This window comes from Phallusia mammillata, chromosome 8 (assembly GCF_965637545.1).
Source record: "Phallusia mammillata chromosome 8, kaPhaMamm4.hap1.1, whole genome shotgun sequence".
NCBI lineage: Eukaryota > Metazoa > Chordata > Ascidiacea > Phlebobranchia > Ascidiidae > Phallusia > Phallusia mammillata.
The window spans coordinates 15,027,652-15,055,630 of record NC_137259.1 but is presented as its reverse complement, the minus strand read 5'-3'; the positions used below and the strand labels follow the sequence as shown (position 1 = coordinate 15,055,630).

Sequence of the window (27,979 nt, the reverse complement as noted above, 5' to 3'; positions counted from 1 at the left end):
CCGAATTGGGCTGGAAAACTGCCACCCTGCCCCGGCAACATTATTTGTTACCTCTCAAATTTTTTGTTTTGTTATGTAGGCTAAAACTGACGTCAGGTAAAGTTTAAAAGTGGGTTAAAGGATATTTTTGCGTAGCACATGTAACTACAAGAATTTGCTCAGGTTTACAAACATCTGTTCTAAATATTTACAAATGTGTATACTAATACAGAAAACACTCATTTTAACATTAAGCAAAGGCACTGTAATATAATAACACTTACAAAAATCAAATAGCAACAGAAATCAATCTGCACGTTTTGTGAGGACTTTCATCATTGTGAGGAAAAAGAATCACCAACACAAAAACGAAAATAACACAATTCATAAAAAAGATAATTAAATTGTCTTTAATCCATGATATTAGTAATACTGGTATAGCGTTAAATTAAAGCATAATCGACAGAGCGCCTATCTTGACGGTTTTTAACACTCTAGTGTAGATAGTTTTGTAAACAACCATGATAGAGAAAAAGAGATTTTTGAATTATAGCCGTTTTACTTAATGAAAAAGATTGAATGCCCTTTAGAAGGTTGCAATGCGGTTTTATGGCTCAAGAAGATTCAATCCTACAAGATTGAAAATGGCTTGATTCTGCAAATGGAAACACTTCGAGGGTTGAAAAGGTAACTAATATGAGTAAAGTTAGTCGTTACGGGACAGTGGACTTAAGTTAAACGAATTGTGATTGGATGAGAGTTTGATTACATAATTGTGTTTTTTAAGTTGTTACGGCTGCTGCTTGTTTTTGAATTTTAGGGCAATGAGGACTTGGTAGTTAAAGCGATGTTAAAGTGGCAAAATTTTTGATAGATGTGTTAGTACGTTTTATCTGCCTTGCAAAATCTTGTTCGACAATAAGTCCCCAAAAGTAGAAATGCTAAAGTAAAAGTTTTTTTGGTAAGATGTTTTTAGCGGTCTTAATTACCTCGGCAAGAACTTGGTGTTAAATATAATTAAGGAAAAAAGGCTAATTGCACTTTGCGCAGTATAGAACAAAAATGTTACACCAAAAATGCGTGTGCACAATGAAAAGCTACAAGAAAGTGCGACAATGCACGAAAAAGCACGAAATTTAAAATTATATATAAATATAACTTATTTATGTATGTATGAACGTACATTCGTGTTAATAAAATGCGGTTATAGCAATAAAAAAATTAGAATTTCAAACAATACGGTTTCTGTGGCAGGTTGAAGACAGAGTGAAGAGCTTAGTGACAATGATTCGAAGGGGTCACTTGAGGTCATTGGGAAGGGTGGGGAGGAGGTTTAGAGGTAGCACTATGGGTGGAAGTTGGAATAAACATGTATATTTCGGGTTTACAGGCAATATGTAGTTGAAAAACACTGCCAGTGCAACAAAGTTCTGTGAAACTTTGCGTAAACAGTTGATTTTAAGTTGTCGCAAGTGTACTAATATTTCAGTGCAGTAAAAATTAAATGCACACATTAAGAAAAAATGCACACGTTAAGAGTAGTTGCAAATGTGGACTGGAAGGGCAATTGTGAATGTGAATTAAAGAAGGGGTGACTAAATTGCAAACAGCTGATCACTAAGAGCAAAAATCGAGGTCCCGTGGTTGCATATACCAAATTGCATAATTTCATGAAACTGCAGGCTAATATCTATACGGCAACAATTACTTCGCGTCCAACGCAACTTGATTTAAACTTGCACAGCCACTGATACGGCAACCACTGGTGGCGTGAGAAAGTTTGAAATAGATGCTTTCGCAAGATCAAGGTAAACAATAAAGTGTCAATAGGTTAAATGTTGTGAGTACTAGGTAAAAACAGTTATTAGCACACCGCGTGGTAAGCTTGATAAAATTCGATTTTGTAACCCACTTTTCATGGAAAAACATTCATTATGCGCAGCAATTTATAAAATTTAAGCAAATATAACATTACCCTATTTCTATAATTGTAATCATCATGTTAAAACTTAAAAATCCTTGTACCAACAAAATACATTGTCTTGTTGCAACAAGTCGGTAAAAAAATTACGTATCTGTTTCAACAAAGACCGAGAAAATATTCTGAAAGCATCACATTATTCATGTTTGAAACGAGATTCTGATAAACACTTATTAGGTGCGGGGAACTACAAGACCTAGTAAGTGCACGGAGGTAGAACATTGTGCGAACATCACTCTACATAAGCAAAAATTTACGCGCGATAATTACAAAAGACGTACGGGGTAGGCAGCAGAGTTTAGCATAAAATAAGTCGCAAAATGTCAATGGGGAATCGCCCAATTAAAAAGCACTGTCTGGAGTAGCATGTTAATAAACAAATACAACTGACAAAAACAGGAAGGCGCCCACTTGGACGAAGCTCAGCGCCATCTACCGATAGCGTAAAGTGGCGTAAATTAGACTAAGGTGCAATGTACCAACGATTAAGAACGTACTATTATGAATAGAACAGCTTGGAATAAAGTTTATGTGCAACTTATAAATGGAAATGTACCGACAAAAATTGCGTATCGAAGTGCATGATCTGGATCAATGCAGCTTCGTTTGACGTCACTATACTAAAAGTGACGTCAATATGACGTAGCAAAATGCTAGTGCATTAATACCTCACAATGGCCTTGGTTGGAAAACGGTGCATCAGCGGGCTTTCCGATTTTGACATGGTTGTCAAGGCGACAGGTGCGTCATCGGCACGACTCAATGACCTTGTATCGACCTTGTCGCCGCCGTCGCTCATCTTGGAAGAAAGAGCTGCGTCGGGATCGTCGGACTCGGTGCTGCCGGTGCTCATTCCCACCACTAGATGCTCCCCGCGAGTCAAATGCGACTGAAACTGATAACGGTCGGTTGCCCGGTAACCACATACGTTACACTCGAGTGGGTCGTGGAAACCATGGCAACCGGCGTGGAGGGCGAACATCACGTGATCAAGGAATAGGCAATGACAGTGGGAACAGACGAAAGCTTTCAACTCCTGGATGTCGCCATGCGCTTCCGTTGTCAGGAAGAGGCGAATTCCGGAGCGGGAAGCATCGCCCGACTGCAGGTTGCCTAGTAACCGCACGTTCTGCTCGTCGTCTTTCACAGCGGCGTCTTCACGCTTCAACGCGCGCTCGTTTGACAGGTCCAGTGACGTAGCACCAGGACTCCTGACGTAGCGAGACAATTTAGGCGTCAAATGTTGAGATCTCTCGGGAGAAGACTTGGAGTTGTAATATCCATTCTCAGTGTCAATCTAAAAGATAAAAAATGGTTCAATGACATCCACAAGTTAAAAAAAAACATTTTTCACAAAGAATTTTTACAAAGAATTGTATGTCAAAGATTCACAAAGAATTGTATGTCAACATTTTTTTATGATTTTTCCAAGTTAAGACTCATATTAACTTCAAATCTACCCCAGTCAATCCCAGCCCTTTATCGCCACCTTACGCATACACTTCATACCTCCAATGGTTTCGAATCAATAGGGTTGGGGGATTCCCGAGCATCAAGAACGCGTTCATTCATATATCTTGGCCTCTTTCTACGGGCGCTGCCAGAAAGTTTCTCGTTATTGAAGTTCTGTTGACCATTGGCTTCGGTATTGGCGTACATGCTGCTGAGGTAGCTGCCTACATCTGGAAATACAGAGTTTTAACGGTTATAAATACATTCCCGTGAAGGTTTTTCAAAGAAAGGATCATATTTTTAAAAATGAAATGAGAACATGTTTAGAATATAGCAAAAAAAAACGCATAAAAAGGTAATCTTGTGCGTTAATTAACTGGTCACATGCAGGCTACACGTTGTGCATTCCTCGTCAGAGATAAATACAAAATAAACACACCCAATAGTTAATAACTAAACAAACTAAATAGCAAAAATCGAACTCAAATTTCAAAATAAACCTTCGGCAGATGTGTAAGCTGTAAAAGCGCTCTTGGCGACTTCACTGGGGCTAATTCTCCCGTTTTCTTGATCTCCAGAATCACTGGTGGTCGCCAGAACAAACTCACCGTCGATTCTCGGCCGCTTGGTGGCGTAAGAGATTCGTTCCGTTTCACTGCTGGCGGGGGCTGCGTTAAGGCACAAGCAAACGAAAGGTCAATGGTCAAGCGAAACATAAATGCATGCGCAAGGAATTTGCTGTTCTAGGCTTTTGGAAACCTACAGAACAACACAAAGACGTGCAATCTAGCAATATCGGAGACAAAAGTTTAAGTTCTTACCATGGATAAAAGGTCGTTTTGCCGAAAAGTCGATGGCTACGTCTTGTTGTGGCGACATTCTCTCCTGAAAAAAGTTGCGATATTGTAAAAAAAACTATGAAATTTTATGACCTAGCAATGCTGAACTGCAAAGGTGTTTCCGATGGTTAACGCATGCAGGTTCTAAGCAATGGTTTAATGATTTATTGGCCAATTAAAAAGTTCCATGCAGAACGACAAACAAAGAGTAGCAAGTATGAGCCGAGATTAGGATTTATTTTGGTCCTAAACCGCAATGGGATACATTCGCAACGTTTGACAAAGTTTTTGAAGTGTTTGCTCTTATATAAGCTCCGGATACTCTTCACTGAACTGTATTTATTTGTTACAGAATACTAGAATACAACAGAATACTACTGTATGTTGACACGCTTATTATGTCATGCTTGATATTAAAAAAAACTACCCCTGTATCCCAACACAAAATCAGTTGTAATATGAAACTTGTACAAAACATGTCAGCTGGTAAGGTCAATGTTTACAGAACATTAACTGCAAGGAAAAACGAAAAATTAGGCCAAAACTCACATACCTCCGGTTCTTGTCTTGCTAAATTTTCCTGCAACTGTCTTTGTTGCATCATCGTGTTCAGCAAAGACGGCATAAACTGCAAAGCATTCGCCACTGAGTTATTCATAAACGACGAGGTCTTTGGTGCTTCGACAAGTGAACTCGAAGTAGCTTTACTAAATCTTGTAAATTTTTGCGGGTTCGACGCCTTCCGTTTCCCGCTGCTGCTTGTCGCTGATCCTGATGTTTGCATAAGCGAGTTGGTGGCATTGTTTAGGCCTAGAAGCTGTTGGTTTTGTAACACTGATGGGATTACGGAGGACGGAAGGATCCGTTGTAGAGCTTGTGCTTGGGTAAAAGATGATTGAATCGGAGATAATTTGTTTGTTTGCTTCTCGGATATGTTTGTTTTTGCAGGAGAACCAGCGTTTCCTTGTTGTCCTGTAAGGGAAAACAAAAACATGAACCATTAAATGAATGCACGCACACTTTAAATCGTTAACAGCTGTTACCAGTTGCCTAAAGCAGCAAAACCTGTTTGTTGTCAAAATTACGCTCTCGGACTTGTGAAACAGATGGAATACATTCGTATTAGAATTGGATGCGGAACTTTATGAAAACATAACAGACAGAGGAATTGTATATGGTCGATACGTTTAATTGCAGACGCTGCTACGTGGATTATTTCCTACCAGAAATTGCCTACATGTGTGATATGAAGGCTTCTAAATATTTGTTTACTGTATACATACTCTCTGGCATTTTTGTCTTTCCAAGATAGTTTTTAAGCATGATACCAGAACCTTCAATACTAAAACATTTCATTTCATACCATTTCATTTCATGCTGAATGGCAATATGCAAAAAAAAACGGAATAACCGTGTTTAGTAAAAGTTGTTGTTTTGCAAACCGCGGGGTTAAAAGGTAAATTAGAGTATCTAAGTGATTTAATGGGCTTGGCAAAAAGCCCAATTAAACGTAAATCAGCGCCAAATGGAAACAACACATCAAAATAACCGAGCATGACAGGAAGCCATTAGGCTCTGCCATAAAAACTAATGATCCAAGCTGCCACAACCAATAGAGTTTGGGAGTTTTTATATGACACATAAGAATTAATGGTCGACAGCAGCCAGAATTGAATTCAGCGCATTACAGGCACCTTCTTTTCCCTTAGGTGTGCGATATGCTGGGCGTGCCTACTAAGCACCAAAACCTGCTTTGTTTGGCATCAGTTTATTTTGGTTTAGCGATGATAAATATAGATCAACCGATTATGCAACTTTTAAACATTTTCAAGCCCATATCTTACTGCTTGACTTGGAGAATGCTATGTGCCAAGTTTTAGTTGCCCTTTGCTTTATAAGTTTATTTTAAACTGACACATGCAAAATCAGTCGACCTTGCTTTGCAATATTAATATACGTTCTAAAGCTTTTTAAAATTATGTTTAATTTTGCAACTGGTCGAAAATAAAATAACAAAATCAATTTAATTTCAACAAGAGACTGATATCTTTTTTAGAACACTGTTTGTTGACCAAATTCAAGACCAAAGCACTGCTTTATTATTATTATTTTTTTTTTTTCAAGTCAAGTAACATATAACATTAATAACGCCATTTTTCATTGAAACGATTACCATGTGTAAAAACGTTTCATTTTCATTATGTTTAAACTTCGTTTGTATTAGTAATGCGAGCTGATAAAGTGTTAACCAATTTGCTTTTGTCCAAAAATCACTTGTCACAAGCTTGCGTGTACAAACTGCTCACCGTGTAATCGCTTAACCACTAATTATATTTTCCAAATGCCGTGGTTTCAATTCCAACCACCTGTCTCGTTTGGAATGCGGAAATTAGGTTTTTCTAACTTTTAGGCGCTTATTATGCACGATGATGCCTAAATCGCCGGAAACAAAAATGTTCAAGTTGGTTGTGGTTTTCAAAAGGATATTTAAAGGGCTTGGGATTTCAATTCGCCGTGAAAGGTGCTTGCAATTTTCTGCTCACAACCAAATGAAAAAAGAGCGAAAACTAGGAAACAAAAATGACAAAGTTGAAAAAGATACAGACAAGCACATATACGAAAAAAAAACAATGCTGAGCAAATATTGAAATTACCAGAGCAAATAAATTAACAAAAACCAAATTTAATTTCTCCCGAAATATACTTAATGAAAGGTTGGCAAAAATGTTTGTTGAATATGAAACAAAAACTCACCTTGAGCCACTGGGTCGTTCTTGTAGGGACATTGGTATTCGTGCTCTTTAAGTGACTGTCTTGATTTGTAGCTTCGTGCGCAGTAGACACATCGGTAGGGACGCACATCTAAATCAAAACAATAACAACATATCGTACTGACTGGAGTAAAATGAACATTATGAAAAACAAATAAAATTTAGACTCAGCTATTACAATACATTGATTGTTGTCATAAATATGCAAGTAAAAATCTCCGTTAAACAATGACTTAATGTCACTTGTGTGTTACCCATAATTCTAAAACTCAAATGGCATGTTGTTGTTTTTAAGTTTACTACAGTTTCTGCGGTAATTATAACACTTTCCTAAGACTTACAAGTAGTAGCTTTAATTCCGTTTATTTTTTTAGAGACTTAAACACTCATTGCCACACCAGTACGTGGAATTAAGTTTTATTCTTTGAACCCGGTGCGCTGCTGAGTACTAATTCCGAGCAGGATTTTCGAATGTAGCCCATAAGCGTCTTAGTCCAATAAGTCATTGCAACTGTTTCTTTCTTTGGGCCAACCGAAACCATTAGATCTAGGACCTTACTGTTTGGCTGTTTCCAAAAAAATGCACAAATAAGTTTAGGGCATCACCTGAATGTATTCTCATGTGTCCATTTAATGCATCCCGTCTTCGACATCTGTACGAGCACACAGGACACTGGTAAGGTTTCTCCTCCGAATGAATCTTGTAATGACGCCGTAGATTTCCTTTCTGTGTGAACGCTACCCCGCATATGTTGCACTTGAAAGGGCGCTCTCCTGAAACACGTAAGTCTAATAAAGGTTGAACGTCCAAAAAGCTAATAAATTTGCACCGATGCTATTAGTAACTAGCCATATGCAAGAAGACTTCATTAACAAGAAAACAATGACTGCTCATGTGGTACAATAACAACGCGGTTGAGTAAAATACACCAAAACCTATTTGTACATTTATGGTTCTTTGTTATAAACGACGAAGTTGTAAATATTCGGAGATATTTAAACGTTATGTATTATCATTAAAATACCAAACAAACGACCCTATTTTTTTACAAATTTGGGAAAATGATCAGATTCTTATCGTGGTATCTGGATGCTTCCATGAGGTTTGAAATTTAAAATTTAAAAAAGAGATTACTTTAAATTAATTTCTATCATTAAAAATACATTATCTTCAAAATTGTTAAAGTTCCAAATGGACGTTTTGAAACTTGATGCAATTTTTGCCCTAAAATTGGATATTTACAATATGTTGAAAAAGTTCACCCCTGCTAGCGAACTTATTGACACTTTATTCTTACCAGTGTGCGACCTAATGTGAACTTGGTAGTGACTCTGTCCGGCGCAAATCAATCCGCATTCCTCGCAAGTGATGAGGTTTAAGTTGCGCGCTTGGGATTTGGACTCCGAAGTGCTTGTGCTGTTCGCTGAACCTACCAATCATAAGAGAGATCAAAAGATGAACTTGGTCCAGAACAATCGACCGCGGCGACCCTTGACCTTTGAACTTTTAATTCGAGGTTGCTGCGCAGTTGTTGGATCGCAACACAGTATGGAATTCGCCGCGTAAAATAGGAATTAAGCTTAATCCGCATAAGTTGAATGTATATGAATGCTTTCTCAAAGCATGTTTCAAATAATTGATTTAGTTTCACTTGCTTTTTTGTAACTGTTGCGGAAGTTTCACCATTGATTTTTTTAGCACCATAATAGTAACCACTTGTTATTAAAAGTTACCCAAGTGTATTTTTACAACGTTTTGTGGTATGCATTATGGAATGAGTGCAATTTCATAAACTTTTGATAAAAAGCTCATACCCTACACAACTGAGAAAGTAGTTATAACAAACCTCACGCGGGAACGGTAGAATTAAAAGATCCCATATTCTACAGACAGCAATATTACATTTTTCACAACACCACGAACATACCACAGTCATATCATCATCCCAGCACATAGATTTGGTTTCCACGTAATATCATGGCAACTTTATCGAGTTTGGACAAATAATATTCACAGCTGTGTGAAAACAATGCGTGGGACATAATAGATGGAAATGTGAATCACTTCATGAGTCCATCTATTGTTTGTAGGTGCGTTGGACTCCGATTATTAAAATGGAAAATGTTTTGATTTAAAATTGCGCCAGCTGGGTTAGTCATGGTGGCAATTTATCCGCAGGGCATTTTTGCCATTTTTTGCCACCAGTGTTTAAAGATGCCAAATGGTTGCTCAAAATGCACAATCACTCCATACAACAGTGCATTTTGTTTTACCGTGTGTTTATGAAAACAGCTTATTTTAATGCAGTTATTTTCATTCGCTTCGTATTTTGTAACAATAAACTTTAGTTGAACATTAAATTTAAACTGTATCTTTATCCTGAAACAACTGCGGTTTCATCCCCAACAAGAAACGGTCACACATGCATAAGGCGGTATTCAAATCATTTTCGACGTCAAAGATATAGCCAAATATATATATTAGTTCATTACAAAACTGTACCGAAATATTATCAATTGCATTTAACAACAACACATTGGCATACCGCACCACAAACGCAAGCAAAACCATTACAAATATAAAAAGTCGCATAATATTCCCGCTGGACCCTATCTACACAGTGTTATCAGCATCGGTGATGATTTCCCGTACGTTAGCCCCTGAAACATAAACATTCCTGCAAGCTTCCAGAAACTGTGCTGACGCCCCTGATGGCCCGGGCTCATATCAATCAAGGCAGTGCGACGGAGAGGAAGCCTTCCAATTATTCAGAGTTTAAACGTAAACACCCCGACGGCTTGAGTCAACGTCTAGCACTAGCTGTTTAACAGTTTTGAAGTAAAGTCGAAACACTTTATAAATGTCCGTAAATGATAAATGTATCCCGTTGCCAACAAGTGAACATAGGAACATCAATAATTATAACGAATGCTTGAAGAAATTGTACAAAAGCTAAAGTCGACTTTTTTCTTATCACGCTTACAAATTTAATGGCTAAAAAATATTTTTCAGGTGTGGTTGAAATAAACTCTGAAATTTCCTGCGTTCAGATAGACCATTACTTTTAGACTTTTACTTTAAGTGAACCATAAAATAAAGTATTTTTTTTCTCAAAGTACCGAATATTCTGCACCACTGAATATGTTTTTGAAAAGTGTTAAAATTTAGGTCAGCCATTGAAAAAAGCATTCTGCGTCGATAAATTGTTTTCCAATTTCACATTACATAGAGAAGTAATGCTTTCCTAATAAGACTTCATATTGTACAAAACGGGATTGCAAGAACAATTGTAAACATGGTATTATTAAACTTACTGCGTCAGCTAACGGTTTTAAAATAATTCGTAATAATTTTACTTTCATATCGAGTACGCAAACAACGATTGCTTAAAGGAGAATCGATACGCGAAGAGCGAATACCTTGACGTAAACCGTATCCACCTCGAGACAGACGATTTGCCGTGAGTCACCTCTAAATACGACCCAATTCTCAATACCCTTGTCCCAAATTTGGCCTTTTGACACCTTTTCGCCACTGCTAGATGAAATACGTGGGAGCAATACGGTAAACAATATCAACACATGGAAGCAATACTGCAAGTGTTGTTGTTTATGTAATTTTTTACTCATTTAATAGGAAGTTTTTTTGTACCTTTTATCCCACTCTAAACTGACACAGGTAAGAAATCGTTAATGTGTTTGTCTGAGCTGATAAGCATGACGTGGCTACATTTTTCTGAGCATTAATTTTTTTAGGTTGTGACGCTTTTTATCATATTTAATTCGGGAAAATGACAGCGCGAATTACAAACAAATGTGAGCGTTTCTTATGGAATTTTCCAAATCCCATATTACACAGTGTAAAATCCGCTTCGTAATTTCGAGTTCAAGGGCGTACGTCACGTGAACCACAGAGGAGCTGTTTCGTGGGTCTGGGAGGAAAGGCCATGACGTCACAGCGGTTCATCAGAATTACGGAAGTTTGTCTTAATCCCAGTAACAACTTCCCAATATGTATAGACAAGCCTTTGTTGATCACGGACTTTGCTCCCCCACTTTTTCCTGTTTACATTAAAAATTCGCGCTGCCCGACTCACCTGCTGACAACTGGGAGGGGCTGGCCACCAGCAGGGGGCGAGCGGGTTGGCTCGGCGAGCCCCTAGTGGGTGATTGGGTGAATCGGGAAGTTCCTAAGAGGTCTGACTGCTCTGGTGAAGAAGCTGATTGTTCCAATTTGTTTTCATTTGCTTCGTCGCCTGTCAAAAAGTAACCAATGTTAAGTTTTAATACGATGTTTGGCCACACAGGAGTGGTTTGGCCCAACCCCAAAGCAAATTTGAGGAGTTGAGGTTGTTTTATTGGTAACTTTTCAACTGAGTGACAAACAATCAAAGTAGTTATTGAAGTATGCATGTTTCAGAAACACTATTTACAGACTTTGGTGATAACTAGACTGATACTTTAAACTTGTTTGTCTTATCAAACGTTTCGGCCTATAGGCTACTGACAATAACCCAATTGCCGAAACGTAAAACAAAAGCCATATGTGCCAGCAATATTCTCAACAAGTTTGAGTGTTTTTTATGCTTGTGGTGTTTTTGGTGCGAAATTCAGCCACAACCTTTTGGACCAAGTTACAACAATTTGAAAAAGGTCCATTGTTTGTGGTGTAAAAGGTCGAATTGAACAATCGTTGCTTTTTAGTGGCATTTGGATTGGCCTCGATTCCAAAATTCGCGACCTTTTATCTGTTTCTGATCTTTGTTAATCCAATACACAGAAAACAAGTTTGATGAATCGGCGGGCATCGAACTTCCCACCTTGCAAGCGGGAATAATCGATCAATGCATAAAATACGCCTGTTTCCCACCAAGTGACCTTGCGAACAAAGTACACTGCAGTTCACTGGGAACTTGGTTTGATATTTTTTACATCGTTTTTGGCGGTCGGTTAAACGTGGAACTATTTGAACTGATTTGAACTCTAGCACGAGTAAATCGTACGACTGTATGTAACTGTGTATTAATTTAAAAAAAATACCTGGGAGTTTTAACACAATACTTTTGATTTAATAGTACATCGGGTTGTTCAAATGCGTCAAGTTGTTAAAAAAATTGTTTAAACAACGTTGGTGCAAAGTAATAACGTTGTTGAAGTTTAACACCGACGATAATTGTGAATCTCATACAAGAAAACTTAACGATTAAGTGGTCAATGATCTTTTGCCACATTCTCATTGCGCCATACTATCATAACGTCGCATTAGATAAGGACTTAGAGAGAACATGTTGGACATTACTTTTGGTTGCATCGGTTTAACCCACCACTTATGTTGGTTAGCACCGCCTTGATACAAACTCTAAGCTAACTAATGACAACAAAACGGATCAATGAAGAGCGTCAAAATTTAGACAAAACAAAACATATCAGCTTACTTTCGTCATTTCGGGTATCATTACGTCGCGGGGACGTCACTTCGCCTTTCCATGCGTCCACGTCATTGCCTGATGACGTGTCCAGCTGTGGTGGGGAGTTGGAATCAGTTGGATCTGCAGTGGAGTTACTCACTTCCATACTAGCCGCGGGCATAACAACGCCTTCTGTCAAGCAACAAAGCTAATTGTTTGGATTGTCGTTGCAACAATTCCCCACTGTACACGTAACAATCACAATTAATGGCCGCGTTCGAGATTTAGAAGCCTTGTTTCTCGTGTGATCGCAAGGCCCACTGCCGTACGCCATTTTGCATGCCCAGTGCTGTAGGCAGCTGGTTTGGGACATAAAATGGTGTCCGTATCGTTGACTTTTATTACTATTTTTTTGTACAATAAGTTTTTAACGTTTTCGTAAAATTTACAATACAACATGAAAGTTAATTTGTTAAAAAACAATTTTGATACACTTTTAAAGCAAAAGCTAATTTTCAAACATCAGTAAATAAATCCTCTTTGCTAAATACTTTACACAAAACAACCTTGTTTTTAATAAAAAATATTTCGCATACAACGACTCATTTAGAAACACTTTCATCTAAGCAAGTTCAAAATATTAAACACCCAATCCTCACTAAGCTACCCGATAAACTCTGATGTTTTTGCCTATATAACTTTTCAGTCCCAAATTTTTAAACTAAATTTTTAATATATTAAACTCATTAAGCTCATATTTATCAGACTCTACCTTTTGTATGTACCCTTTCTTTGATTCAATGTCTTATTATGTAAAATAACATTCGCCCCAGCATAATATACAATAACACATTTAACAGCTTTCCCACGAAACCGGTTAACCTCTAGATTCGAGTTCTTGCTACAAACAGTAGTTTGGAAGCCTGAAAACACCAGGCGAAGTTCCTGGTGCAAATTGCGCATGGCTCGTACGAAACGCCTGCGGACATTCAAAGGACACCACTTGCTCTCTTGCACCTGCGCTGGGACTTTTTAATTGTCTTTTGGTGTCCCACTTTTCCATACGTCTGAGGTAAGACCTTTACTTTACCTGCGACAACACATCATGTACAGGCGATGTTCGATCCAACCAAAACACATGTTCACAAAACTAAAATTCTACCTTGACTCTTATAAGGTTATCAGTTGACATTAGATGTTTTATATTGTTTGTGGACGAAATAAACTTTCATCAGGTTTCACAAGAATGCCAAGTTCACTGCAGCCAAATGAAACGCGTTTTTTGACAAATTTGGTCAATTTGTAGCGCCTGTTTTTGAATTACGATCGAATAACAAACATATCACAGATGAACGTACAACGTGCGCTTGAGAACCCGCTTTACAACGTTAAACTGACTGTTGATGTGTAATTTGGTACACAAATGTATTTGTTAACGATTACTATGATTGACTGTCCAAACCATTAATATAACTGCCGCTTCTCCGTAAGTGTGGATTTGATGGATTTTTCATCGAGTCTCTAGTTTTAACACAATCCTAGTTTTTGCTTCAAACGTGTTCTACGCATGAACCTAAAGTGCCAGTCGATTCGTTTGACTTAGAATGCTCAAATCAAATGCAAACGATGATTTGATTTAAATGCGATTCCACATGCAATCGCTGTGCCCACTGCCATCAAACGCTACTAGCTTTCAAAACATCGATTTCAGACAATAACATATCGTCAACATCGCAGCAACAGCCATATGAAGACTGTCTGTGCAATCCAAACTAACGCCTAGCTGTCTCCAAAAACGCAGCAGTTACCACAAACGGAAGGAAGCGATGTTTTGCGCAGCAGCAAAAACGCTCACATTTTCAATTGGACCTAACGTACGGGTAGGATATGGGTTAATTGACTGTTGCATTGACGGCAGAACTAATAATTCAACGTACGTTGTAGCAACTTTGCATATAAATCGATAGAAACATACTCTATGCGTAACACATCATCAGACTGCCGTTTTTGGGATTATATTTTCGGTTGCTGCTATATGGTTACGCTTCTTCTAATCTACAAATGCGTCAACGTTTGTCTTATGCTTAACAAGGGTTTGCCCCTTCTGTAGGGCGCTGAATGCGAGTTTAAGACCAAATTTTCCCAAACCCATATTAGTCTTGCCACCCACCCCAAAACTCTGCATTGAAATAATAAAGGTCTTTGGCACACTTTTACAAACATTAGACTCTAGACTTGCAAAATATTAATCAACAGCAACTATGAAATCGACTGCATCTGTTTATGCATGGTTTATTGTAAGTAACTGCCCAAGAAGACATTTGTCTATTTTCGATTAGAAAGATATCGTTCGAGCAACTGCGTAAACCCAATAAACATGCTAAGAGCGAATCCTACAAAGTATACACTACATTATTGGATGACAAAGAATCGCCTGCATGATCAGTGTTTTGCAGCATAGCAAGATAAAACGCAATGTATTTGGTTCCTAATCATAATTATTGTTGAGTTTTCGCATCCACGGTGATCAACAGACACCACGGTGTGACAAATCATGGTTTCGCAACAACAAAAAATGCCACAAAACCTGGTGTAAATGGCTGCAGATGATATGACGAAAAACGCGCAAACGCTGACGAAGCTGTACTGCGTTTTCCTGTCGCATTTACGTGGAGAATTAAAACCAAACGACGGCGATGCGACGCTGTCATCAAAACACAACCCGTCATGAGCCCAAAAAACTGGGCGTCCTGCAACGGTCTGTTAACAATAACAGCTGACGCTAAACAGTCTGCAGCACCAATAAAAAAGCATAACCATTGCAAAATATATTTTACTTAACTCCAACAGGTTGTATCTGACGTAAGATGCGACAGGGATGTTTGATTACGTCATGCAATAGTGACGTCACAGCTCGACGCAAAGCATTTGGTATCCAGCTCATTGAGCAGTTTTATAAACCGTAAGCAAAGTTTAAACTTACCTTTAATGAAAACACAAATCGTCGGTAGTATGAGATAATGTTTTTTCCAAGGTATTTTCCAATCAAATTTGAATCCCAATAATTTAAGTAACCTCGTTTTAACTTTGTTAGCATAAAGTTTTTGTTTAAAAAAGTTTTTGTCAAAGGGTACTAGCTGTTTAGATAAAACAAAACAAAATTGTAAAACTAAATATCATCCAAAAACATGTCATTTAAAACAAAAAACATTTAGCGGGCTTTAAACCCGAAACCTTTCACCTAAAATTAGTGGATGAAACCATAACTGCAAGTTACAAGTGCATACCCCATAGCAAATTAATTCACTGACTCGTCTGCGTACAAATAAAAGCAGCAACCTTTTCGCAACATCTGTTGCAGTTTGCTTTGTCGCACCACCATCTAACACGTTTGAGGTCTTTCGAAGAAAGCTAACTTTTCCCATCACGAATTCCCAGTTGGTTCCAAATATCTGCCCCTCGCTTTCCCGAAACCAATTGGCAGCAACACAATTCAATTGGTACTATTAGCGGTTTTGACGTGACATACGAAATATTGACGATTACAAACTAGGTGAGTGTTATTTGTTTTCTTGCACCCCGATCGCGTTTGTGTGTTTTTAAACATTGACGGCTCCAGTAGAGGTAAAATACAAATTGCTCGGGTAAAACATTTGTGGTTAAATGTTGCGCAAAAATCACTAGTTTCTCAGCGTAAATTCGTTTGGACAAAAATGTAGCGAAAACAATTGCGTTATTAACGTTTTGATTGAATCTTAAACCTTAGCTAATTTTGAAAACTTTTTCAACCCCATGCAAATTTGTTAGGGTATCAAGAAAAATAAACAACACGAAAGGTAAAACTTACAAACATGTAACATAAATACCATGAAAGTCAAATTGTAAAAATGCTAATTATAAGCAACTTTGCAAATTCGAATAATCACCAGCCAACGGTAATATTGCATTTCGAAGTTTTTTTTGGAAAAAGGCTGAACTTGGTCTAAAAACTGTATGAACCGCTTTTCGACAATATTAGGGGGTTGTAAATGACATCTCTACCAGTTTAAAAAAGCTACAGCAATTACTACTGCGAATCACGGCAAACCATTGGTTTCAAAGCCATACTTTCTTAATAATTTTGTAGCATTCTACACACCATTGGCGTAAAACAAAAAAACAACCTTATTTTCAATTTGAAACTGCAGCTGATACAAAACCTATGGGAAATGAAAAATTACCGTTTACCACATCCATTCGTGACGAAAATATCCGTTTATCCTATTTTACGGATATTGTTATAAAGTTGCGCCTTCCTGTTATCTATCATGGGAAGTTTACAGATTGCATGGGATAGGCCAAAACTGTATAGCTCTGCATACACAGCTATACCTTTTTTAAACTGTTTGGCTTTTGCAGTAAGCGTGCACATAAATAACTATGACTGACTGCTGATGTTACATTCAATTTCATTTGTACAGCGTGAATTTTAAACACAGTTATTTTAAATAGTTTAACCTTAACTAGACGCTAGCCAAGAATGAAGGTAAAATCCTATACCGGGGCTTAAAACGTATGAGACTATACTGTTATACTACTTCAAAACTGCTGTCTGATAACTCAGAGTACTCAATCTTGGATAAATTGGAGTCATGCACAATGAAAAATTGTACCACACCTCATGCCTCGCACACAAAACACTATATTTGTGACTCCCTGGTTTAAAGTCAAATCCAGAGTGTCAAATAAACACCATGTAACTGCGAATTGCTGTAATTAGGCACCTGAAACACGCTATACTTTGGCCAGATTATGACCATTTACCTATTTGTGGACAATATCTAGCAGGTGACAGGCCAATCTAAGCTAACAACAACAATGAAAAAAGGTTCTCGCCGCAATCTAAAGCTACGCTGAACTGACGGGCTTTCAAAAAGTGCACCCAAAGCGTTTCTATATGTAAACAGTAGTTACGGCGGCGAGGCGTTTGAGCGCCTATGTTAACGACTGCACGGGAAATGTGGACAGAAAATTGAGACAAGATTAATGGGGGGTGACATTGTCGTGCAGTTTGTAATCAGGATATGATAGGATAGAGCCATGGAGAGCTCCCGAAAACCAAGGGTTGCGTAAAGGCACGAAAATTGATGGGCAACAAAGTTGGAACTGTATGTCGCCGATGGTAAAGTGGAATTTTCGTAGGCGGTGTCTAAAAGTTACGTAATGTTTTGGTTGCTGTTGGTTAACTAAGTACAGTCGACTATATAACTTTTAACTTTGTATTTCCTTTTTGTAATTCCTGCTAAAATAATTCGAATTTTGATACACATATCAGTTGGGAAAAACTCTTTGATATTATTATGGCATAAAACTAGGCATTGGTTTATTTTCTTGTAGCAGACGTAGCCTACTCAAAACCCGCGCTGACAAGTCTTTCACTTAAAAGCTGCTCGTTTGTGGTGAAGAATAGCTGCATTCCAAATGCTAGGCATAACTATCGACTATTTGCCAAAAATAAAAAATCCTATTTCAAATATATTATGGTTTCTTTATTCTACACTCAATTACATTCGTGAAATTATACGACTTTCACACGCTGTGAACATCGCAAAATCTTAAAACAAAACTATGCTTGCATTTAATCATTGGTTCACGTCAATGTGCCTGCAAACAGCCATTACCCGACGTAACCTCCACCGGAAATCATCGTTTGTGAATTAATACCCATTCATTTGTTCAAACCTAAGGGAAAATTTCCACCAAATCATTCGCGGCTTTCCCCCCTTGACTATGACAACAACAATATCAAAACATTTTTTAAAATGTGTCAAAGGCTTCACACCCTAAGATACCGACATAAGCAATGTAACTTTACCGCAAATTATTTTAACTCATTTTGACCAAACTGCATGCCTTGGATGATATGCATTGCAACGCTGACAACTGGCCACTCCCTATCACCACCAAGCAACCATTATTTCTTAACTGTAGAGTTCTGCCCATTAACCCTTACAATTTTCAGTTGATCTCTAAACTCCATTCAAGCCACACATTGCATTGGATATGTTATAGTCTGTTTACACATCTGAAAATCATACGCCTGGGCTAAAGTTTTACTGCAAGTACAAGTTTCTGTTGCAACGCAAGATACGTTGACCTTACAATCTTGTACCACTATAGTGCTCTGCATTGTTACTGGGCTGTATTTAAACAGCAAAAATCTTCAATTTGCATTTATACACTCCGGAAGGACTTTGCACATACTGCTAAGGTGTATAGCGTAGATCCGGCAAAGACGTAGGCACATTTAAATTCGTTTGGCGTAACAATGCGCAGACGCAATTGACCTAGCGATTTTTTTTTCGAAACACTGTACGTCAGTGTTTCTGGCAGAAAAAGGAATAAGACAAAATTTGCAAGAGGCGCACAACTGCATGCCAATCTGTTTCTTAGAAAATTCAATCGACTATTGGCAAAAGAACTGATGTTAACCCAAGTCCCTAGAAAATGTTATTGCTATGTGGAAGAAACATAATTACAAGCAATAATAATTTTGCAAGCCCCCCATTTTCATTTCGTGCCGAAGTCGCGCTGTTTTTTTGTCAGACACACAAATCCGTTTCAAAACTTTACCGGACAATTAAAAACTTTTTCAATGATAATAATCTACGAACTGTTTTTCAGTTACTTATAAGAACAAACTAATAATATATTCACAGTAATGTAACACACAACTGTTAACAATTAACCTTGCAGCATTTGGGTGTAATACGAACCCACTATTTGACATTTGTATGGCATTACGGCCAGATTGACCCCTAAAGATCTTGATATTTGTAAATACCCTTCGCAAAGCGGTCTTCCCTTCTTGACCCTTGACAACTTAATAGCGATTGGAAAGGGACAGAATTGCGTCACGATTTCATGTGAAAGTGCAAAAACGTGCCTCATGTTTAAGAATTGCTCGAAAGCAACGTGTATAGCGAATACGCAAGGAATAAAGTTCACTTATCGGGTGGCTTCGCAGAAAATAAAGCAATTACTTTTATTGAAAGATCAATGGCAGGATATAAGTCAGGGAATGGCAAGTTTTGTACTTAGTTTATTCGCGGTTTGTGTAACATTTTTCGTTGCGGTTTGTGGTAAAGATTACTGGAGGCAATGAGCAAATTAAACGACATACAACTATGGGTCACACTTTGTAAATTTAGTAATATAATTGCTGTTGATTTATTGGTGCTTAAGGTGTCCTTATTCCCCATTTGTCAGATTTTATCAATTAATTCGGACAAACAGTACCTGCGCTAGTTGACGTAATAGTGGAATGTGAAATATTTTTATGACGAAAAAGCCCTTTCGGAATTAATGACGATCTATTTTATTAAACGTGTTGAAATATCGCAAATTTCTGCTCGGTTATTAAAAAAACTTCGAAAATAACTTTTTAAGGGACAAAAATTAAATTTCCAAATGTAGAAAATTGGGCCGAATAGATCACTTAAGCCCGGAGAATCGTGCTGGAAACTAACTAGACGCTGATTTAGAAAGTGCTTTCTTCCACGAAGAGGGTCGTTAAAAGCATGGGGTGATAGCATGGCACAAATCTGGCACATAATGGCGTTTACTAGGATACCGGGAAAGGGAAAAAGCGGCATTAAGTTCTGTCACGCGAGCATCAAGCGAGTGGAAATGTGCTGCCAGAACCAAGTTACACGAAATTCCCCCTGCTCTATTGCTTCAGTGGAATTGCTGAGTCATGGCGACGCACTAAACACGCCCTGCTGAATAATTGTTTCCGTCATTGACCTTTCACCTAAGTTAAGTCAGTTTGGTCGGTGTTTCTGTCGTTTGTTTCGCTCAAAGATAAGAATAAACAACATACAAAACAACCCATTGTCAATGGAAACAATCAATACAAGACGAACTATTAACAATTCTCGGAGATTAGGTTTTTAACTCTAAAGCGGTCGAAAGTTCAACGGTCACGAAAAGTTATTTTTTATTCTCTGGTGTGCTGTACAAAAATCCTGAATCAAAACCTTAAAGGAACTGATTGCAACTTTAAATATGTGGCCGTAATAATAATGATAATACTACTTGTCAAACGTCTCGAAATTCACTGCTGCTTTAATTAGTGTAATAAATGCAAACCATTGCCAAATAACGCATTTTGGTTGCTACAACTATTGAAGGCCACAACCAATGTTTAAGCTTTGTGGGCATTTGCTAAATGTATGAGACACCTAACTGTAAAAATGAAATGTATGTTTGCTTTTAAGGAGCCTTCCTGACTTGATTGTTATACAATTAAAACAAAAATCCTTTCATTCAAACTATAAAGTTTATGGCCACCTATTTACAACAAATTTGAATATTTATCTCATTGCAAAAAGGTAATCTTGCTGTCGTTCTGTCTGGGCTGTCTACTCTTTAATACAACTTTAAACTAAGATCGCATTTACATTTATGAACAGTGTAACCAAACAATACTATTTCGCCACATTTTAGTCAAACAAATGCCACCATCATTCGCAAAAAGGTCAAGTTCAACCTCCTTTCCAGCTTTCGAAAACGCTACTCCAAATTGTTGCGGGCGTGGAGCAATGCTTTAACCTTTAACTAGAACCGGTGCGCAGGTTCGCCGCGGCTTGACCTCGGGGTTCGGGAATTGTGCAACCGGCATTGTAGGTGAAAAAATGCGCGCGTAATTTGACGAGGAGTGAGTTACGATGTTAAGGTGGCAAGAGGTTGGTTTACAGTCGCCCCGGGAGCGACATTTGGGAAAAGGAACGACTTGATTTCGCACGGCTCCGAGCCATTCCAGCAATAAAAGCGAAAATAAATAACGTTTGGCTTTTGAGACCGGCGCATAAGTACAATAAAAAGGGCGTCATTATCTTAACTCCTCTTTGGCATGCCCTGAGGGCCCAAAGAACTCTTGTAGACCGGGTCGCATTCGCTTTTGTTACGTCCTATTGGCCTTTTTTACCGGCATCGGGCACACAATGAGCAAGTTGTCATATCGACGTCGCCGAATGCTGCAAAACGTGAGTCGGTGCAGGAAAAAATACTGGAGCGTTCCGACGGCGAACTAAGGCCGACCTGTGGAAGCTTGTACCTCTGGTTTCCGACTTTTTCGTCTGCATTGCATCCCTCGGTGTTCCACATACAAGGGCGGGGCTACGTAGAAATTTTGTCTGTTGCATTCCTGGTATTTCAAATTTTGGCGGAGGTTACAAGGCCAAATCAACGTGTGTGTAAATGTAACACATCAAATGGGGGAAACAGGAGTTAAAGATTCCACAACTGCAAAAATACTACTACAAATGTTCTCAAACTTATTTTTGTAACATTTTGTAGTCTTACTAAATTACGGAAAAAGGCGTAAATTGGTAAAAAACCTACGTAAATTGGTAATTTGAACAGTTCAAAATTAATTGCATTAATTTCAAAAATTAAATTGGTTTAATACTGAGGTGCCAAATGCGCTTATTTTGTTTGTTTGTTATTGTAACAGATGTCACAAAAAACACGGTCACCATACGGCACGCCCATTTTGGCATCTATTTAGGATTAGGTAATTAGCTGTACAAAATTTCGAAACTCTTTACGTTACACAATGATCCTAACACAGAACTGAAAGATTTTACAATATGCTGCGATTAAGTTCACGCAACGATAGTTTGTGAACAAAGGATTAAAAATCGTTTTTATCCGGGACAAGTTTAGGCAAATTCCTTAAGCCACTGGCGGTGTTACACGCATGGGTGCCTAGCGCAAGCCCAGGGAAGCCTTGTGATGTTCAGGTGCGGTAAAAAGTGGACTTATGCCAGGATTTTGCGGTTAAAACTTCCAATTCTTCAAATTTGCCTCGGGGCTGGATCATAGAAATCGTACAAGGTGATATGATTTCTATAATCGAGCATGACCAAGCCCTATATATGAGTACTAAAATCAATACAAAATTTCAGTCCGAAACCGAATAAATTTACTAAAGATGACGGTGCAACATCACATTAACAGTTATATGTGCAACCGGGCTAATGTTACAGTTTTCAGCGTTACTGGTAGGCCGAGGGCATAAAGGATGTCTAGGTCAGTGGTTTAGATCGAAATTTACTTTGACACCTTTCATGCCAAAACAAAAGAATAAATGATGACGCTCTTAATCGTATGAAGATCGACTGGGTATGTAAAAGTTTCCGTTGCAAATTCCGCATGAATATTTTAAATTGTTTTTTTGGCTTGGTAAGCATATTCTGAACTAAGGTTATACAACACGCCTAATGCCCGATTTGTTACTCCTGTTGAAATCGCCGCATGTTGCAAAAGCACCAGGACATCTATATCTATAACTTAAAAAATAATAACTTTGAACAGATTATAAAACATGTTCTTGAACATGGCGTATAATGACCCGGAGCAGCAGCCTATACCGACTTGAGTGAGCGTAGATTTATAGCCATGATGATAATGTCTACACTCTACAGCCATGTTGTAGAAACTGGTATATTTAACTTTAACCTAATTTGAAGTTAAAAATATTCGCAAAAAGGGTGCAAAAATCAATGGCATTGCAAAATCCATCAGTCATAACGCACAACTTCTGACTTTGAACACGCGTTTCTGAGGGGCGGGGTATTACACGCATAACTGGCGACGCCGGCGACAAGACAAGCTCTAAATTCCAGTGTGGTTTTGTTCCTTGTCAAACTAAAATGCTATAAAGCTGCGTATTTTGTTACTACCGAACTATTGTACTAAACCCCTGAAGTCGCTACAACGATTGAATAGGTTTTCGGTTATTTTTCTTGTATAGCTGGTGAGTCAAGTGTATGAAAAACCCGTTAAATGTAAATTTTATGAGCGAAAGTTACATTTTGTGTACCCTTTTGACAGAGGTACTCAACTACTTTCCTCAATTACCCCTTGATCGAATTCGAAATATACGTTTTCATCACAAACTAATCCCGCCAAACTGTTGCTCAAACAAACTCTAGATAAGATTCCTTGTAAGTGACTTTATTAACAATATGTAGCAAGCCAGCTTGCGCTTTGTAAAAAAAATCCTAATCACATATTTTAAGCTTCCTTTCATAATTTTTTAGACGATAACCTTAAAAATAAAAGGTACAAGCAAAACAGGAGCACAATTTCATAACCCCTTGAGTAACACAAAAGATTTTAGTGAGGTTGCAACTGGTTGAAACCAACCTAAAAAAAGCATGATTGCTGTAATGGTTGCATGTCATGTTATGTTACTACCTAAGCCAAAAAAATAACTTAAAATACTTTACTACAAAAAACATATATCATTGTGCCATTGATCACAACATGGCGTCATGACCGCGGAAAAGCGTATCGCGCGGGCACATTACGTCACAATCGTTTCCCCAACGTTGCTTTCCATGGATTTCATTTCCGTTTCGTAAACACGAATTTCGGACAGTGACGTAATAAGGTATCCTGTATCTAAGTTTTAAGTAACCAGAATCACTAAAATTCCAAAAATCGCCTGAAAAAATTCTCTGCTAATTTCAAATTTCGAGCTCCCTTCTTAGAAATTACTTCGGTTCGTTTGGTTTTAGGTATAGAGGGTTGTTGCAGGGATAAACTAGATTACCCAAGGCATGTCGCCTGATCTCGAAACAAGGTTTTAAAGTGACCATTGCGCATTGAGGGCACTTGCTTCTTCGTGGTTTAGTTGCTGATGGCAAAACTGTATTGCGCAAACATATTTGTGCAAAAGGCTGGAAATCTCAACCGTATTAGGATTTGCTTACGACTGTTTCCGGTATGATTCCGCTAAGGGCAAAATATCCAATAAAATGAAAACTGCAAAATCCAACAACATATACAACATAAATAGGTTGATTTCTATGAACCCCTCATACCACTACACACAAACGTAGAATTTTTGGGACGGACAAAAAGGTAAACCAAGTCGCAACAAATCCTAAACCATACACATTTTTTGCATTCATAGCATATCATCTGAAACCTATCACATATTGCTTGACATTAATCCTCTCTGCAGTTTATATAACAGAACCTAAATTTCTAAACAATCCAGTATACTTTGCAGATGCTTCCAAACCCACCTAACTCATTTTAGTGACGGGATGCGCTTGGAATGTGCAAACCCGAGAAGGAAAGGCGTCTTTTTTCCCTGGTGCGTTTTGACCCAGAGGTCACGCCAATTTTTGCCTTTTTCTCTCTTCTCTTTCTCTCGCGAGTGTGTTCTCTATCCCAGAGCACGGATTCGAATTTAGGAGCACTTTGCATTGGAAATCGCACTCAAACTTTGCAGCAAGTTTTAGCTGTGGTAAGGTGCAACACCCAAAAAGTTATTGCGCAACTTGAGTGTTACTGCCGTTTATGCAAACAAATGGAAAAAAAGTCTTGCATTTTTGCTCAAAATTTTTGACATTTGGAAATCGATTGCCACATTTTTTCCAAGTGAAGAAACTGCATTTCCCAACATTTTAATGCATAATTTTAAAAGAAAATGGAAAGTTTTGTAAAATTTCAATGTTTGCATTACTATTAAAAGATTTGGAAAACAAATTTTTCCAATGATTACGTCATCCTACATTTTCTACCTTGTTTACATTATCAAAGTTAACAGTTCAACAGTTACCACAGTCAAAAACACCGGATTCAGATAAAACCGTTTGCCTAAACTCATATTGCAATGACACTGCTAAGGACAATTTTACAAATCAATTGGAATCCCATTCACTCTTAACCATCCAAAATCAAAAGTCGGTACCACCAGCCACTAACTCTGTAATTCGTTACTTGAGTGAGGTCAAGTGTTTAAACATCAGTGGAAAAATTTCAATCGTTGTAGACAGCTTCAGTCCAGCATAGCCGGAATTCTGTCACCAAAGTGCAATAGCCTAGGCCCGCTGGCATTAACAGGTCGCAAGCTACTTAAAACCTCGCTCGATCAAAATGGTCCATGGCGTTTACAGTCAACCAACATAATGTAGCTTTTGACGCCTAGAAAGGAAACTTGCAGCGGAAAATTTAGTAATTAAGTGCGGGGTGGTCGGAATGGGATTGATATTTTTGCTATGATGCATATCTTTTGAAATGTGATTCTTTTGATTAGAAACCGCACCCTTTACCAACCTACACGCTTGGAACGGAAATATGATTTTGGGGATTTTGAAGCCAACCGATTTTGCAAAGACAAGTGCAACTTATCAAGTGTAACGATTTTGTTACACATGATGACACAAAAACGTTTTGATTTATGTTTTGGGTTGTAAATTTTGTTACACAAGATGACACAAAACTTTTCGGATTTGTGTGTTGGGTTGTAATTAAAAGTAGTGCTTCACATTCGATTGCTGTGGTTGCCCTGCTTACAAAAACCAAAGCACCTTAGTAAGAACTCATAAAATACCTGTCCTCATCTCAAGTTTCTGTGTTTTTGCTTTATATGCGACTATACAATAAGCACAGCAACTTTCCCCAGTTAAACTGCAAACTATCGCGTTTGGAGTCCAGAAATTTGGAAACCAGCACTACCTTCAGCCATTCACTTGTCAATCAAAATTCATGGAAATTTGTCTACACATTGTTGTTAAAAGGCAAACAAGCGTGCCTGGTTTGCAGCAGGCCACTGTTTGCGTCGGTGTGAATTTCCCACGTCAAGCTTCCGAAGGGCGTCAATCGCTCGCTATTGTTACATCATTAACTACCGATAATCGCTGGGGGTGAAAGGTCACGATCGAGATAAGCCTCCCCCTCAGTTGCACAAACACTTCATGCTTAACAAGGCCACCACGTGATGAACTGCTTTAACAACGCTAAAAATACACGGAATTAACAACAGTCGCTTCCTATAGTGAGATAAAAATGGAACCAGCATTATTTGTCGCAATATTTGGTTGGTATCAAAATGTACATTTCGTTTTACAAAAACTTATACTTTTTCTACTATTTGCTTTTGCTTTTAGTGCCTTCCAAAACTATAAATAGCGGATCGCTAAAAAGTGTATGTTACACGATAAACCTCAAACTGACTGACACCGTGAAAATGGTTTGCCAACAAAAATATTTTGTAGTATATTTTCGTTTGTGTCATTTTTTAACTAAAACATAAATTGCACTGCAACCAGATACGAAATAAAATTTTGACATGAAAGCAGCGTTCGTTTACAGTTGCGGAGTTACACCACAATGTCAGTTTCAGTAAAATAAGTTCGTTAACCTTTACAAGGTTTTAATTGGGCAAAGCAGTGCATGGAAGTGCCAGGTTGTTATATCTGCATTCGCAAACAAGTTATCCACAGTCAATATACGCATAAGTGCTCCATGCCCTTATCAGTAAGGACTTCGTACCTTTGCACAAACGCATGCCAAAAGCAGTGGAACTTTGGCTTCGATTGGCAAACGTGACAAACCTAATTGCTACGTCCACACTTAGCATTTGCCACCCCTGAAAATGTAATACTGTAACAACACAACAACGTAATAACCTGCCTGGCCGTATGCTGCCCAACAGAATTACGTTGTTTGTGTCATGTTGTTAGATGTTACAATATGGCCACATAGGTTTGTTTACACCTGGGCTCGGATAGTTTTTTTTTTTTCTAGTTAAACAAAATATAATTTTCTTCAGAGAGGGCCAAAGCTACAAACATATATGAGACCGGGTTCGAACCCATGTCAGTAACTTCTTCAAAAGTATATTCCTATTTGCTACTCGATATTTGCTTGGTGAAATGACACAACTTTATCTCGTTACTTCCACATTTTTACTTTCATAGGAGTAGGTACAATTAAAAAAACAATAAAAACGTAATTGTTTTGGTAAAGGCCTTGATTAATTATGATAATTACAAATTACATTTCAAATAAACAAATTTACTACAAACTAAATAAACAGTATTTAAAGCAGAGCTGATTTCATTGTCACTATATATGTGCCTAGTGTTGAACCTACCTATGTCAAATTGCATCGGTATGTTACATACAGCCCGGGCCTTAGTAATTAAACGCAATCGCTGTCACAGTCAACTTGTTTATGCAGGTTTGAGAGTAAAAAAAAACATTTTTTTACAAAGTAACAAATTTTTCGTCAATTTAAAACCATTGAAGTTGTAATGTATGTTTATGTTATATTTGTAGAATAAGTACTGAAATTACCAAACAATGAAACTTATTTACAAATGTGTGTTAGTGAAAAAGACAAAACGAACATTATTTGAATCCTAAATCCAAGTTTCCGGCCCCACGAGCACGAAACCCAGAACCACACTTGCGGTTGTAATGTACATAGTTTACAGGATAACGTGATAAAGTACTTCTATGCCTGTATGTAATTGGGCTACATTAACAATAGACAAGTTTGCACAATACCTGAATAAGCTTCTTTACATACTGGCACCTTCCTGAGTAACGTCAGTGGTCCGTCGTTCCATTTATGTTGCTGGATTGCTCGATCGAGTCGCGTCGTCATTGTTTTAGAATGCAAACGCGCTTGTTTTTGACGTCACAGGTCCAACAGGGACGCGTCGAGAGCAAATTTCTTTTTAACAGTGTTCTAGCATGTAC

The 27,979-nt window shown here is 38.0% G+C and overlaps 1 protein-coding gene across 7 annotated transcripts; it reads right to left on the bottom strand.

Annotated features, from left to right (window-relative positions):
* Nucleotides 1-221: 221 nt before the first annotated feature.
* On the bottom strand, nucleotides 222-27,979 carry LOC145205021 (ikaros family zinc finger protein-like). Of its 7 annotated transcripts, none has more exons than XM_080077647.1 (11): nucleotides 27,785-27,979; nucleotides 12,458-12,622; nucleotides 11,120-11,278; nucleotides 8,321-8,452; nucleotides 7,629-7,811; nucleotides 7,006-7,113; nucleotides 4,805-5,223; nucleotides 4,234-4,297; nucleotides 3,913-4,080; nucleotides 3,470-3,642; nucleotides 222-3,257 (listed from the first exon to the last, which is right to left on the bottom strand). In XM_080077647.1, the coding sequence occupies exons 1-11, from the start codon at nucleotides 27,882-27,884 to the stop codon at nucleotides 2,622-2,624; spliced, it is 2,307 nt and encodes a 768-aa protein (XP_079933773.1). In that variant the 5' UTR covers nucleotides 27,885-27,979; the 3' UTR covers nucleotides 222-2,621. The 7 variants fall into 7 exon arrangements, with proteins under 7 accessions (XP_079933773.1, XP_079933775.1, XP_079933776.1 ...); XM_080077649.1 differs by having other exon boundaries at nucleotides 7,629-7,796; XM_080077650.1 differs by having other exon boundaries at nucleotides 7,629-7,793.

Coding starts and splice junctions, on each gene's coding strand:
- LOC145205021 (XM_080077647.1), bottom strand. CDS start 27,884: ATGACGACGCGACTCGATCGAGCAATCCAGCAACATAAATGGAACGAC. Junction 5,224..7,005: donor GAACGACCCAGTGGCTCAAG/GTGAGTTTTTGT, acceptor TTTCCCTTACAG/GACAACAAGGAAACGCTGGT. Junction 3,258..3,469: donor TTGATTCGAAACCATTGGAG/GTATGAAGTGTA, acceptor TTTATCTTTTAG/ATTGACACTGAGAATGGATA.